At 44.1% G+C, this 15976-nt stretch overlaps 2 protein-coding genes across 6 annotated transcripts in view; one reads left to right on the plus strand and one right to left on the minus strand.

Annotated features, from left to right (window-relative positions):
* The first annotated feature begins 399 nt into the window (after positions 1–399).
* Positions 400–9121, plus strand: znf526 (zinc finger protein 526). The gene is made up of 8 exons (XM_066684027.1): positions 400–755; positions 2438–2883; positions 3167–3327; positions 3504–3605; positions 3911–4704; positions 5398–5524; positions 5629–7218; positions 7975–9121. Exons 2-8 carry the CDS (start codon positions 2622–2624, stop codon positions 8134–8136), a joined length of 3198 nt encoding a protein of 1065 aa, XP_066540124.1. The 5' UTR covers positions 400–755; positions 2438–2621; the 3' UTR covers positions 8137–9121.
* A 2087-nt stretch (positions 9122–11208) lies between these two features.
* cicb (capicua transcriptional repressor b) overlaps positions 11209–15976 on the minus strand; it is a 59908-nt gene continuing 55140 nt past the window's right edge. For 4 of the 5 annotated variants that reach the window (XM_066682626.1, XM_066682627.1, XM_066682629.1 and 1 more), the window contains 4 exons: positions 14770–14930; positions 14072–14206; positions 13630–13761; positions 11209–13215 (listed from right to left, as the gene is read on the minus strand). In XM_066682626.1, the coding sequence (XP_066538723.1) occupies positions 12920–13215; positions 13630–13761; positions 14072–14206; positions 14770–14930 (724 nt within the window). In that variant the 3' untranslated portion in view covers positions 11209–12919. The remainder of the gene's footprint in view (positions 13216–13629; positions 13762–14071; positions 14207–14769; positions 14931–15976) is intronic. The other variant, XM_066682628.1, reaches the window with a different exon arrangement.

Below are 15976 nucleotides of genomic sequence, written 5' to 3' on the forward strand. Positions count from 1 at the left end.
ACTTAAATCGTGTGAACAAATTAAGAAATCGTGGCCAAATAATATTACAATAAACCCAGAATATAAAATATTAAATAATTGTTAGCCACAAGTTAAAAAATAAAAAATAAAATAACGTGCACATAAATTAAATATTTTTTCCTAAAATGTTTCTTATTCCTAGTCGCTCCAGGGGCCAACATCAGTGTGCTGTGCAGATGCCAAGAAAATACATTACTTATACAATTAATTTTAATTACAGTTTAAGTAAATTCGTTTTATCAACGAGACTCGTGCTTTGTAAAATATCGCTGTCAGGAATATGCTCTTTTTTTGTCATGAACAAGATTTGAGTGACATCCGCGATATACAATCAACTTCCAGAGAAGCCGTTACGTTGGTGAAAAGGGGCGTAGCTCAGCGTACAGCCCTGAAGACCGTTGGAGAAACGATAGAAACCCTCCCGAAGCCGAGCGCTTTTACTGCAGTTATTTTTGTGTAAAAAAGCGCCCGGTTTCCGCTCGCCGTGTCCTCGATTCGGTACTGAAAGTGTTTACGGAGTAATTTAACGACGCCCCGCAAAGTCGCTGGCAGGAAGAGGAGCGTTTTGAGCGCGGAGGGAAACGGGAAACAGGCCGCAATCGGCGCTCCTGAGCTTCGGAGAAAAGTGAAGAGCGCCGCCTGACGACCGCCAGCGCCGCGGGGGGAGCGAGCTCCGCTCAGCCGCCAGACGAGTGGCCACAGCGGGGAGAGCGCCGCCATCCGCCCGCCAACGGGTAAACGCACAACCGAGCTGGAGTTAACTGCTATTGCCTTATTAGATATTTTAGGTCCACCTTAAATTGTGCCACAGCAGTTACGTTGTATTTGCCTTGTCTTCTTATTCGAATTTCCCGTTCCACCTTAAATGGTGCAGCTGCTAACGTTACATCCAGAAGTTAGCTTCTTTATAGACTACCTTAAATAGTGCAGCAGTTACACAGTTACCCTATTTAAAGTTAGCTTATTTTTTAGCATTCTAGCTAGCTATAGGTTTACCCTTCCTCCTTAAATTGTGCAGCACTTAACGTCACATAGGAAACGTTACATTGTGCAACTTCTTATTTAAAATTTCCGTTCCACTTTAATTAATGCAATGGTTACATTCTGAAGTAAGCTTCTTGCTCGAGTTTATTGGTCCACCTTCAACGATGCAGTTAGTGTTACATTAGCCCTGTCCCAAATGGAGCCCTAAGCCCTTCCGTGCTCAGCGTCTACACTTCAGTGACGTCAGCAACTTGATGACCTACAGGGCAGAGGACCCCAAGTTGTTGGGCTCAGATGTGTGTGTTTGGGATAGAAGTGTGTGACCTGCAGGCTCTGTAGGTCATGGAGCCTCAGATTCCAAATAGAATACATCCCACTGACCTAAGATCACCATACACATTCATATTCACATTTTAAAACCCTCTGCAATGATGGGGACACAACAAATAAAACTGTTCATTCTGACTGGTCCTCACCTGTCCTGCAAGGACTTTGGGCTAATGAGACACTATGCACCCATGCAGTCTTCACTGAAGACCACTGTAAGGGCACATAGAGGGCGCTTGTGAGCACAACTTTGATTTGCAGACTGAGAAAAGACACTGTACAGCCTCTGCGTTTTTGCTTGAACAGGCAGTTGTCGACAGGTCCTAAAGCCTGCTTCTCAAACCTTAAGGCCACAGCTGCTCTGTATATTCACACAGTTATTTAACTTAATGGAAATACAAGTAACAAATGTAACCACGTTAATATTAACAGCTTGGATACAATTTTTAAAGTCAGAAGTCAATGTTCAGTTCTCAGTCATTTTATAGGGGTAGGTAGTATCACAAAAATGTAATATCATAATTAGGCATGGGCCTCTCAATGCTGTGTCTAAGTACGATTAAAGTTTAAAGCCATAGCACATTGAAACAGTGGTTAGGCCCAGACCTTTAATCACACTCTTTTTATGTTTCATTTATTGTTAGTTTTTGTTATAATTCATAAAAATAAAGAAAAAACAAATAAAAAAAGCTTCTGTACATCACTGGGCCTCATACATGACTGCTTCCCTAATCACATTATATTTTCACAGTGCCCAATACAGTAGTGTGCAGAAGTCTGTTAAAATGAGGTTTTGTTGTTTTCTAATTAACAATAAGTACACATCATTTGCTGTGAACACATCAGACGACTGCTCAGGAGAATAAGATAAGAGCTAAATAAAATTTAAAAAAGGTAAAAAGTAACACAGTACAAAACAAAGAGTAAATCCAGATGAGAGGGTTGAAAATGTGAGGTTTGAACTGCAGAAAATATACTATGATTCACAGTATTTTAACACTGTGACAGTTAAACACCACCCTGAATACATTTGGAAAACGTGATATTGAATGTCATCAGCACTATTCCTAAATCTCCCTTGTTTGTGTGTGGTTTTGTTTGAAAGGTTTTTAAATCATGAGTAAGCAGAGGAGCCCTCTCCGGAATGGCACTGTTTAAAGCCCCAAAGCTTGAAGCCTCACTGGAAAAATACCTTGTTTGAGTCATTACAAGACATCCCTCAACGGAAGTAGCAATTACGTGCAACACAAACAAACATCAGCAGAACTCCCCACTGAACTGTAGTGACCATGAGTGACCCTCAGGAGGAGGAGTATGTGGAGCACCAGTACATGTGCAGTGAGTGTCAGAAGCTTTTCAACACTCTGGAGGAGGTTCTCATCCACCAGCAGATCCACACCGGAGATGACGCAGAGGCTGTGTCTGGCCTCGAGGACTCAGCCGAGAGCCAGTACCAGTGTTTGGAATGTGGCTCCCTTCTCAGGAACTCAGATGAACTGCTGATTCACCAAGAAATGCACATGAGAGAGGCAGGACTGGATGGAGAACATGGTAAGAGAAAACAAAGCCCTTGTAAACAATGTCTGTCCACTATGGCTGTTTTTTTACAGTGCCTCAAGATGGTGTTTTTCAATCATACAAGACGATGCTTATGTCTCTTTGAATGAGGAGAGGCATGTAAACCCAAAGTAAATGCAAAATCACATGTAAAACACTGCATTAATAGTTTGCAAACAAAAAATTAGCTTACGTATGTCATCCGTTATCTACTGATTAAAGTTGGAAAATGGTTGGAAATTTTTAAGTGTCCTTACCTTGTGTTCATAATATCCAGAGACCATATGTGAGGTGGCAGAAACGGATGCTGCTGTTGCTTCAGTGCCAATCCACTACCAGTGCCTGGAGTGCCTGGCCCTTTTTGACACTCCCGAGCAGTGGATGGCACATAGACAGACACACGGAAAGATCAGCACACACAGCAACATGTCTGAGGCTGTGAGTATACAAACAACAACGAGTTTAAATCGGATCACTTGCTTTGTATCATAAACACTCACCTGAAACACAAGACCTAATAGACTGGGAAATGCATTTCCATTTTCAGTGATAAGTTGTAAAGTAAGCAGATATTTTTCTTTGTAATGATTCTGTTGTGTTTCGCACTGCCTCAGGATTATGTTCTGCAGCCGGATGGTACCATCACTCCTGTGGTCAATGTGCAAAACCTGGTGCTAGATGACGAAAGGGCAGGACAGATCCTGACTTTAGCCCAGGTACATGTATATTAATTTGTAATAATAAGGCTATGAATACTTATTGATTAACAAACAATTAATAGCATTAAAGGAGTACAAGTGTTTAAATAAAATGACTGACTGAAAACTACCCCGAAAAGCTCCATCTGAGCAGTATGTGATTTTTAAGAATCAGTTAAACTGTCACAATTATGGTATATTTTATGAAGACTATAAAGTGCTTTTAATAAAAATAAATAAATAAATAAATAAATAATGGCTTTTCAATCGTCAGTATCACAGAAAGTACTTTTTTTATTGTTTTTGTTGTTGTTTATTCACAGGCTCTACGTGATCAGCAGGCTCAGGTCCAGCCTAAATCAACACATCTATCTAGAGCTAATGTTCTGCCAGGTACTACTACTTTGCCCGGTTCTAACTCGGCTATGCTCCGACTGCAGTTCTGTTCTGCACAAGCCCTCGCGGACGGTTCTGCCTCCACAACACTTCGCAAGGCTAAGCTCCTTCCCCCTGTTCTGTCCTCTGAGGCTGTCAGACTGGAGAATGGTGTCACCACGCTTAATCTTCTTCCAACTGTTGAGCAGGTGGATTCAGGCAAGCACATGGAAGAAGAAGTTTTAATCATCCATCCTTATGAGTGCTCAGAGTGTAACCTGCTTTTCAGCACCCCTGAAGATTTCCTCCAACACCAGGGGGAGCACTTCCTGGCACAGGACAAAGAGAGTGGCGGTGACGGTGTTATGTTAGGATATGAAGAGGGTGCCATAGTAAAGGATGAAGACGGGAGGGAGGAAAGGAATAGGATGATCCAAGGGAAGAACTTGAGTGGAAGACGTTTGTACACCGCCCGGGCAACCGGTCTCGGCTTGAATTCCTCCATTTCGTCCACTATCCTCCAATGTGAGGAGTGCAACAGAACTTTCACCACGGCCAATCGGCTGGCGGCACACCTGAAGGTGCATGAGCAAGGAACACATGAGTGTCCAGAGTGCGATAAAGTTTTCAAGAAAGTGGGGTCATTGCAAACACACATGCGCACACACTCTGGAGAAGCCCGTTTCCTGTGTGTGGACTGTGGACACAGCTTTACAACAGAAATGACTCTCATCATACACAGGTATAGTCACTTGAACACATTCTCATAAACAGCTTTCATTAATTGACAATATTAAATACGTTAACTGGGAGTGTCACAGTCACACAACTCCAGGCACCTGGAGGTTGTGGGTTTGAGTCCCGCTCCGGGCGACTGTCTGTGAGGAGTTTTCCCTGTGTCAACGTGGGTTTCCTCCGGGTGGTCCAGTTTCCTCCCACAGTCCAAAAACACATGTTGGTAGGTGGATTGGCGACTCAAAAGTGTTCCTAGGTGTAAGTGACTGAGTGTGTGTTTCCCTGTGAAGGACTGGCGGGTAGGCTCCGGACTCACAGCAACCCTGAACTGACAATGAATATGTTCATTATTACTGGTCAGAATATCTGTTAGAGGGCAATGATACATTGATATGCACAAATGAAACACTACGTGAATAAAGAAAACAGTTCTTAAATTGAAAAAAGTGAATGTATCTCCAAAATAACCTTATAGGAAAAGGGGAAAAACAACTTTCAATGGGAGTCAAAGTTAAAATCTGGGGCATTTCTATCAACCAAATTATCATAAAATTTTCATACAATATCAAGAACAGCTGCTGTTTATCTACACCACTTTCAGTCCAGGTTTTTTCTTGTGTTGATTTTTTCAGTTCATCATTTATGGTGTGACATTTACTTTATTATAGTAATTTAGAATTTTTGTTTTTTTATTTTACAGGAAGTCCCACACATCCGAGCCTCTCCACAGGTGCCCGTTCTGTGCCAAAACCTTCACCAACATGACCAAGTTCTTGTATCACCGTCGTACTCACACAAACAGAGAGCCAGTCAATCCTGCCTCCACGGTATGTTCGGAGCATACCCGGCCAAGAGGTGCCATAATCATGATCCTTAGACATTACAGATTTCCCGAACAGTCATGAATTCATGTTATGTTCCTTTTTTGCAGGTAACATTTACTCACCGCTTGCCTCTGTCCATCATGCAGAGGGCAAGAGAGCGAGAGGCTGTGTGGAGGAAAGAGAAAGCAGCTCTTACAGTTCCTGCAGCTTCCGAAATGGAATCGAGTGAGACTGTTCTAGAGGCTGCCGCTTGTGAGTCGCAGGCTGCTGTGGTAACAGAGAATGGGGTGGATTTTGAGGACCTAACCAAAGAAATAGCAGTAAAGTCGCAGGTGACTTCAGACATCCCCAGTGCCCAAAACCTGTCTAATTTGGAGAGTTGTGACAAACAGAAAGGACAGCCTTTTGTTATTCAAGAGAACCTTAAATTCCCATGTTCCACTTGTGAAAAAGCGTTCTCTTCGCAGATCCGCTTGCTGAGCCACCGGCAAGTGGCCCACTCCAATGAGCGTCGCTTTAAATGCAATGTCTGCAGCAAACCATTCAAGAAGCAGATCCACCTGCGAAACCATTTGCGAACACACACAGGTGAACGTCCTTTCCAGTGTAGCGTCTGCGGAAAGACATTCTCCTCACTAGCAAACCTCAGCCGCCACGGCCTCACACACACTGGGGTGCGACCATACCGTTGTGATGTGTGCCATCGCGCTTTCAGCCAGTCATCAAACTTACGACAGCACCGGTTGCTCCACAGTGACCATGCACCTTTACCCTGCCCAGATTGCCCTGCAACCTTTGTTCGGCCTGAGAAACTTGCAGCTCACCGTTTCCTGCGCCATCAAGGGGCACCTGCACCTTTTCCTTGCCCCCATTGCCCGTCAGGATTCTTGCGCAAGAGGCAAAGGGACATCCACAGCCTGGAAGAGCATCCTGACCAGACACAGACTTACCCTGATGGAATTCAAGCTCAGGGCACAGGAGTAGATGGTCAGCTGGTGTCTAATGGAGGAAGCAGAGCACCCCAAGTTCCTTCCATACTGCCCAAACCAAACTTTGACTGTACTGTTTGTGGGAAGCGCCTGAACTCCTTTGCGAACCTTCGGCTACACCAGCTGAGCCATGGACTGGGACCAGGACGCCCAAGAGGTTCTGGCTCTACCTCTGGAAGGTCTCACCCTTGCCCCGTGTGCGGGAAGCTATTTGTGTCCGCCTCCAGCGTCACGCTGCACCAGCGGGTGCACACAGGAGAGCGGCCATACCCTTGCACTGTTTGCGGGAAACGTTTTCGTCAGAATACGCACCTGCGGGAGCACTTGCGCACTCACTCAGGCGAGAGACCCTACCGCTGTGAGTTTTGCGGCAAGGGCTTTGTGCAGAGCATGCACCTGGCAGAGCACAGACGCACACACACAGGCGAGAGGCCGCACGCTTGCGCAGAGTGTGGGAAAACCTTCAAGACCATCTCCAATCTGAGAAACCATTGTAAGACTCACACGCGAGCCCAGCTGCAACGAGACATAGAGCAGGCAAATAATGCTGTTGCTGTGGAGTCCGTCATTGAGACCAACATGGCGACAGTTGCAGTGGTGAACGCCTCAGAGATGAACCTCACTACTTCAGGATCAGCACTTTGCCAGCAGGGGGTCCAGCTCGGTCAGCCCCAACTCATACAGATCCAGACATCTGGTCTGGCACAGGTAGGTCCTATTTTTAATGAGTACAGTATCGGTAATAGGTTTAAACGAATGTTTATTAAGTGAAGTGATAAATTAGACTTTTAAAAAAGAGAAGGCAGAAATTCTTTGTTTAGCACAAAATGAATGGCAGAAACAGGTTTCCCCTTTGTGAGGGGAAAGTCTCCAGCCAGGCAGGTACCTTGATAACCTTGGATGGGTAATTTCTCATTTGAGTAATAGGTTCTTTATTAAAGTATTGAATTGAAGACAGTTCCTAATACTGCAATGTGACTTTTTTTACTGCACTGATCCATTAATGTACAGTAAAAAAAAACAAAACATTTAATATATACCCAGCCACTAAAGAACACTTACTTTTCAAAGGCCTCGCTTACCCTCAAGATATGTCATCAGATTTATTTTTTTTATTTTCATTTCAAATTTGAACCACAGAATCTTATACCACCAGTAAGATTTTTTACAAAACATGAGGAGAGAGTGAAATTTTTCGTTTTTGTCCAGCATTTTTTTTTTAAGAACAACAAGAGTGAACCCTAAAACACAATCTGCTGGATTGCAGTCCTTTGGACACTTTGGCCAGTCATAAATGTGGAAGGCAACTTCTGACATAATCTACGAGGCTGTACTCCTCCTAAACAAGACAAGACAAGTTGCTAGGGCTCTGATGAGGCATATTCTTTGAAAGTGCATTAAGTTATGTCCCAGTTGATTGCTCCTCTTACCTCTACCACTCACCATCCTCTTTTGATCTGTCAGACTCAGGGCACTCCCACCATCATGTGTAATGAGTTTGGGGAGACGATAGCCATCATAGAGACCAGTGGCGACCTGGCGGAGGCAATAGAGCTGTACCACACAGCGCTGGAAGGAGGGGTCAGCATGGAGGCCATCACGCTGGACAACCTGCAGCTGATGTGAGCAACAGGTACAAAGTTGCGGGACATTGAAGAATGAGGCAGAGAGATGGAGAGTCAGACCTAGTGAAAGGACCACAGTCTTGACCACTGCAAGCCTAGGAGGAAGCTGGCTATCAGTCAGGGTCACAGTCTGAAATGCAGCTTTTGTTGGCAACAGTGACCCTCCAAGCTACGAGAGAAAATGCATATTTTCGGTCAGCTATCATAGCAAATGATTTGGAAATATTTGTTTAATAAAAGCTTTTTATAATAAATATCCTGTACACTCAAAACACTGATTACAAAGTGTATTTCCCAAAGCATCACTGGCAGACTCGCCCAAGTTTCTTCCCATTTAAGTCCACCCACTGGATACGCCCACAGTTGATGAAGTCGTCTAGTATAAGCTTCCTCTGAGACATATGAAGCTCCGTCACATTTTTCCAAATCTTTCTCCCTGACACAACTTCAATGGAGTTAAGCTCTTTCAGAAGAGAACGCTAACTACCTAATTCTGCTGTTAGCCAACAGATCTCTCAGAGAGGGCTTTTTGTCAACAGTGCTCATCACCACGGATCAAGGATGGGGCCAACCCTTCTGACTCAGTGTTTCGTAGAAGAATAGCAGGGATAGTCGTCTGTACACTACAGACGCTGCAGATACAGATTAGGTTGAAACGAGCTGGAGTATTCCTTAAAAGACAGTGTTATAAAAGCAAGCAAGAAACAGCATGGCACAACAGCATGATAAATGCAGCTGTTTTCAGGACCAGTTTCTGGACAAGTGTTTCCTGGGAAAGTTTTTTTTTTTTTTTTTTTGCAGGGATGGACACCAAACATGAGATGGTCTGAGCTCTTACCTCAGATACAGTGAACTTGATGCATACCGCCAATGGCCATGACATGGCTTGCTTAAACATGATTTTACAAACTCAGTTCTCATGATCTGTTACTTTGTTAAATTCCTTATATATGTTTTTGGTTGATGGGGGGGGTTTTTTTTTTTTTTTTTTTTTTTTTACTTTAGTATATGATCAGCAATGTCAGATGATAAAGGTTTGTTGTAAATAAAAGCTCCCAGTTTGTCTCTGTCTCCATATACTCTTTTAATTTTAGGCATCTCCAAATGAACACCTCCACAAGAAGATTATGCTGAAAACATTTACATTGTTATTTTCCAGTTTTAAATTATAATAATTTTTTTAATCGATATATACCATACTGCCTTTGACAAGGAACACGGAAGAAAGAGCCATGGCAAGGGACGTATCTAAGTAAATTGTGTGGTTTCTTTTAAACAATACAAAGGTGAGGCCTAAAATCCATCCATCCATTATCTGTAACCGCTTATCCAATTTAGGGTCGCGGGGGGTCCAGAGCCTACCTGGAATCATCGGGCGCAAGGCGGGAATACACCCTGGAGGGGACGCCAGTCCTTCACAGGGCAACACAGACACACACACACACACTCACACCTACGGACACTTTCGAGTCGCCAATCCACCTGCAACGTGTGTTTTTGGACTGTGGGAGGAAACCGGAGCACCCGGAGGAAACCCACGCGGACACGGGGAGAACACACCAACTCCTCACAGACAGTCACCCGGAGCTGGAATCGAACCCACAACCTCCAGGCCCCTGGAGCTGTGTGACTGCGACACTACCTGCTGCGCCACCGTGCCGCCCAGGCCTAAAATCGAAGTCTGAAATTTTGCCATAGTTTGTTTTGTAATACTAATTGTTTGGGTTTTAAATTTCATTACTTAAATATCTTCAGCATAAAACTAAACAAATTCATTCATTATCTGTAACCCTTATCCAGTTCAGGGTCGCGGTGGGTCCAGAGCCTACCTGGAATCATTGGGCGCAAGGCAGGAATACACCCTGGAGGGGGCACCAGTCCTTCACAGGGCAACACACACACACACACACACATTCACTCACACCTACGGACACTTTTGAGTCGCCAATCCACCTACCAACGTGTTTTTTGGACTGTGGGAGGAAACCAGAGCACCAGGAGGAATCCCACGCGGACACGGAGAACACACCACACTCCTCACAGACAGTCACCCGGAGGAAACCCACGTGGACACAGGGAGAACACACCACACTCCTCAAAGACAGTCACTCGGAGGAAAACCCACGCAGACACAGGGAGAACACACCACACTCCTCAAAGACAGTCTCCCGGAGGAAACCCACGCCGACACAGAGAGAGCACACCACACTCCTCACAGACAGTCACCCGGAGGAAACCTACGCAGACACAGGGAGAGCATACCACACTCCTCACAAACAGTCACCCGGAGGAAACCCACGCAGACAGAGAGAACACACCACACTCCTCACAGACAGTCACCCGGAGGAAACCCACGCAGACACAGAGAGAACACATCACACTCCTCACAGACAGTCACCCAGAGGAAACCCACGCAGACACAGGGAGAACACACCACACTCCTCACAGACAGTCACCCGGAGGAAACCCACGCAGACACAGAAAGAACACACCACACTCCTCACAGACAGTCACCCGGAGGAAACCCACGCAGACACAGAAAGAACACACCACACTCCTCACAGACAGTCACCCGGAGGAAACCCACGCAGACACAGGGAGAACACACCACACTCCTCACAGACAGTCACCCGGAGGAAACCCACGCAGACACAGAGAGAACACATCACACTCCTCACAGACAGTCACCCGGAGGAAACCCACGCAGACAAAGAGAGAACACACCACACTCCTCACAGACAGTCACCCAGAGGAAACCCACGCAGACACAGGGAGAACACACCACACTCCTCACAGACAGTCACCCGGAGCGGGAATCGAACCCACAACCTCCAGGTCCCTGGAGCCGTGTGACTGCGACACTACCTGCTGCGCCTTCGTGCCGCCCAAAACTAAACAAATGTAAGACAGATTGTTTCTGAGGGTGAAAACTACATAAATTAGGCATTTGGAAGAACCTCTGCGACAGCTGCGACGTTGCAGAAAGAGCCATTCACATACAGAAGAGGTGTCACATTTTCTTTTTTAATTGAACATCTATTTATTCGTATACTGAGTGAAATACAAATGTAGAGCTTATTTGTAAAAATCCTTTCACATTATTAGAAAACAGAAAAAAACAAGTAATGTTAATATCATATTCATTTATTTTTCTTTTGTTTTACACGTTCAGATCCTGTAATAGCATTGTTTAACCTTTTAATAATGCTTCACTTTATTTAATTTTGCTCCTTAATATGATGTGGAGTCGTGAGACTCTCACTGGAACTAAGTACAACACGAACAAGCCTCGCACGATAAAAAGCCACCACAGATGCCCAGCCTCCTCCTCCTCTCTCTCTCTCTCTTTCTCAACCAAAAGTGATTGAGGTATAGAAAGACCAATAAAGTGACAGAAGGAAGGAGGGATGAAGGAATGGGGAGGAATGTTAAGTGGAGAAGATAAAAATGGACAATACATGATCATGGTAATATCTGTACTTGCGTACAAAGAAAAAGAGTAACATCTCTGTGGCTCTAAAGATACGAGTAGAAAAAAAGGAAATGTTTAAAAAGTTGCAGTGGAAGTGCATTCGAGATTATTGTTGTCGTTTAATCCTTACTCCCTTTCTCAAAACTTCAATCCTCTCGAAAGCAAGATGAAAAAAGTACAGTATGTAAAGGTAATACGGATTAGATCCACAAGAACAGTATCATTAATAAGAACAGTAATGAGAAATTCAGTAATTCCATAATAATAATAATAATATAATAATAATAATGACCTGTAGATTTACAGGCCATTTTAAAAATCAAGTTTCTTATTTTGTTAAAAAGTTATTTAATGTCTTATAGTAAATTCATAAGAATATATTCCAACAACCTCTCTCTACGTCTTGCTTCTTCTCACGAGTTAAAAATGGTGAGGAAAGACAAAATTAAATGTGTCTGTTTTTCAATATATATTTATATATATGGAAATTAAAAAAAAAGAACTTGGCCATAAATGTGCCCGCTGACTTTCCCTTCCAGTAAGGTCTTCCTTCATGGCCGACCAATGGGCAGCTCGGGAATGATTATTCCAGCTTCTGCAGCCAATCATAGGAAGGAGCTTTGCTTAAAAAAATGACTGCGCTAACTAGTGCTAAACTAGTCACTCGCAGAGGCTCGTCAGTGCCTTTGACAAATGCTCTTCAAAGAAACAAAAGAGTGGAAGGAGGAAAAAGAGGAAGAGAAATCATCAAATACCAAAATATATAGTCCGTTTAAGTCTTCATCTTACTCTAAACCAAGCCAGTGGAGGCCGGCCTCACAATGGCTGGCGGTAAACCATGAGCCCTGGAGAAACCATCTGTGCCCATGTGATACTTCCATAGATGCCACATTTATAAAACAAGATTTCAGTCTCAGAAATGATGCCCTCAGAAGTCCTGCCCGTGAGGCAGCAGTGTTGCCTTTACTGTCTTATAGGACAAGTCCAAAGTCCACAAGGAAGCCTTAGCAATAAAAGTAATGCTTTTAGTTCAAGTGTAGATATTTAAGACGATGAACAGTGGGTTGTGTGTTTGTTTACGTGTAAATGTATGTCGAGTCCTGCTTTGAAATGTTGTGTTTTTGTCCATTTTTCGGACATGTGGAAATACTGTGGAATTCCTTTAAAAAAAAGCAACATCTTGATGCCTCCCCCTCGGAACATCCACTCCACACTCAGACTCTAATCAGAGCTTTATAGAAGTGTCTTATGTAGATGACGGGAGGAACTTCTGGTCAAAAAAAAAAACCCTCTTCACTTTGTCGGTCAGAACTCATCTGGTGGAGTCCAGCGAATCGCCTGCGTTCCTGGCCTCCTCTGAGCTCACTAACTCCTCCTCTTGCCCCAGCTCTTTCTCAGCACACTCAGCGCCACCCACTCCTGCTAATCCCTCATTGGTTAGAGGCCCCGAAGGTCCCGGTAAAGAGGCAGACTCTGACACTCCTGCGTTTTCTGAAGGTGCGGCCGTCTGCATAATCTTCTGCCGAACCTCTCGGATCTTCAGCTGCAAACACACTTTTGTTGGGAAGATGTCGGCGTATCGCGCCTGGAAAGCTGCAGTCGCTTGGGCTGAAATGAGAGAAAGGAGGCTCTGTGTATTTGCTGGTGACAGCTTTAATTGAAAACAGTTACTATAGTCTCCACAGAAAAGCGTGAAATCAAAGGCGAAATTCAGGAGCGGCTGCAAAAACGAGGTTAAGGTCCCAATGTCCAGTGCTAAGCACAGGCTACAGTACAAATCTATGACGTGGAATTTCTCTGTCGTTATGGAGCGCCATCCAAAGAAGCAGGATGAGCAAATGCAAGTGGTTGACCAATGTAAACATTAAAATCACAGCGTTAGGGACAGATTATAGACTGTAAAAAGTAATAAAGCCGTATGAATTCAGAGTGCCTTGTGCCCATAACACTAAGCTGAGTTGGAGGTCGTGGGGGGTGTTGGGATCCTTTGGGAGAGTGTGTGTGTGCACGCTTGTATCTTACCTGAGGGGAAGAAGCCGTGTTCCTGGAACAGCTGCATTACGAGAGCTCTCCTTTGATCGAGCGTTCTCCTCAGAGATGAGTAGGGAACCTTATCAAACTCCAACTCCCCCAGGATATCCTCCCCATCTGTACCTGAGAGAGAGAAAATAACACACAAACACAGTGTCTCTGGAATGATCTGCTCTTTTACACTCAAAACAATGCTGTCTCATAGCTTTGTAAATATCAAGTCAACAGCTAAGTCAAGTGGTCTTTAATGTCATTCTTCAATACGTTCTCTTCACATAAGAAATGCTTTGTTTAGACTCTGGGTGCAACACAAGAGTAGCTCGTTTGTAAGAACTTTGTTTAAAAGTTTTTCCTGACAGTGTGTTACTGCTAGTAGAAACGCTATATAACTGTAGTACAGATCAATACACGAACAACACTAAAGCTTTGTTACCTGGTCGGTCGAAGGTGAAAATATCCCCCTCACACTTAGCAGCACTTTTGGGTGTGTTTGGCTCTGAGCTGCAGCTGGACCTGCGGCGACTTTTTCTCTTCGGAGAGATGGGGTCCTCGGTGGATGAATCCAAATCTGCACACAAAGCAGACAACGGAATTTTACCAGACACTCAGGTCAACTTTTAATGGACTTTCAACTGATAAAGCGTTTAATATTAATTCTATGAAGCTCAACGTTTAGAACAAAATGATCCAAAAAGACAATGGGTGGTACACAGTTTACTGAGAGATTCTGTTCGATCTCAGAAGTTGCACTATAACAAAGTGAGCGTAAACCTTTGTCATTGTTTGATACCAATTTGAACTGATTTAGCTTGTTAATGAGTTAGCTTCAGTCTCTCAGTGACACTACATTTGATCAACAATCCTCTTGATGTTAAATAAAATCTAGAAAACTCAGGAATCCGCAAATGTTCTAGAACTCTTAAGAAGCTTAAATGGTTTAGAAAACCCCAATAAGATAAATGTTAAAGGTGTTAAATAAATCTACAACTTTACAACATTTTCCAAATGATTAAGACTGAACTTAATCTCGGGGCCCACAGTGAGTTTTAAATCTTAAACAAGTGGATTTTCTAAAGCCTGTTCAATGTGCCTGCGTGCGTGCATGTGTGTGCATTTCTCGCTCATGCTTGCCTCTCTCACCGGTTGAGTTCTTCCTCTTTCTGCGGTAGCTGCCGAGAATTGCCCGCGGTGAGGTGGCCAGGCTTTGGAGGGTCGGAGAGGGCAGCACTTCCTCTGGACGAAACTCCGGGAGCTCAGCAAAGCGCTCCTCAAAATACACCTCCGACAGGACCCTGTTAATCAGCCAATTACAGCTCACGTTTAAATTCACTCTGTCATTATCAACAAACAGTCGCAAACAAGTGATCATAACAGAACAAGGGTAACACTGTAAAATGTACTGGACTAGAAATTCATCCAATCCACTTGACTGTTGATGCCAAATGATTCTCCCTAAAGACATCTCCCTTGAGACATTTGGTTCCTACAGCTTTTCACTGTTTAATGACCAACCCTGAGATAATATTTATACTGAATTATTTTTATAACTGTATCTCTAATCTGTAATTTAGGTAATGAATTAACTGTATTTGAATGGAGTGTTTTCTACTGATAACCTTGTTACAACCATTAGGGCTGGACCTGAACATTCAGATATTCGTTAATTGGGTAGGTATTTAGTTTTTAATTTTGAGATTCGGAGAGTAGGTTTCCCTTCCTGGCTGGGCAGCCCACGTAACCCGGCCAGACTCCGCCCGAAAAGGCAGCGAGGGAAGATCTTGTGGGCCTACAACCCGCAGGATCCAGAGTAGGGATGCGGTGCAATGACCATCGGGCACAGAGCGGTGGCTTCAATGCTCACGATGGCAATGACTGGGAAACCTGGAGAGGAGTGACTGGGAGGAACGGCCTGCTTGATCTGAATCCGAGCTGTGTAATGTTATTGGACTTTGAGCTGTGTGTTATGTGTCCATAACAAACACCATGTTCGAACACATGGTGGGCTGATAAGTGTACTTGGTACCAGAGCATCTTGGGCCAAAGGTCAATGATCGACTTTGTGGTTGTGTTTTCTGATCTGAGGCCATATGTTTTGGACACTTGGGTAAAGAGGGGCTGAGCTTTCAACTGATCACCATCTGGTGGTGAGTTCAATCAGATGGTGGGGAAACCATACGTATGGCCCAAAAGTATAGTGAAGGTGTGTTGGGAAAATCCCCACGGATCTTTCTGTCCAAAAGATTTCAACTCTCACCTCAGAGGGAACTTCTCAGGGGCTTTGAGTCTGACTCTGTTCCGGACTTCCACTGTAGAAGCGGCTGTATATAGCTGTGTTCAA

The sequence above is a fragment of the Hoplias malabaricus genome, chromosome 10, assembly GCF_029633855.1.
Source record: "Hoplias malabaricus isolate fHopMal1 chromosome 10, fHopMal1.hap1, whole genome shotgun sequence".
NCBI classification, from domain to species: Eukaryota; Metazoa; Chordata; class Actinopteri; order Characiformes; family Erythrinidae; genus Hoplias; species Hoplias malabaricus.

Coding starts and splice junctions, on each gene's coding strand:
- znf526 (XM_066684027.1), top strand. CDS start 2,622: ATGAGTGACCCTCAGGAGGAGGAGTATGTGGAGCACCAGTACATGTGC. Junction 4,705..5,397: donor ATGACTCTCATCATACACAG/GTATAGTCACTT, acceptor TTTATTTTACAG/GAAGTCCCACACATCCGAGC. Junction 5,525..5,628: donor CAGTCAATCCTGCCTCCACG/GTATGTTCGGAG, acceptor CCTTTTTTGCAG/GTAACATTTACTCACCGCTT.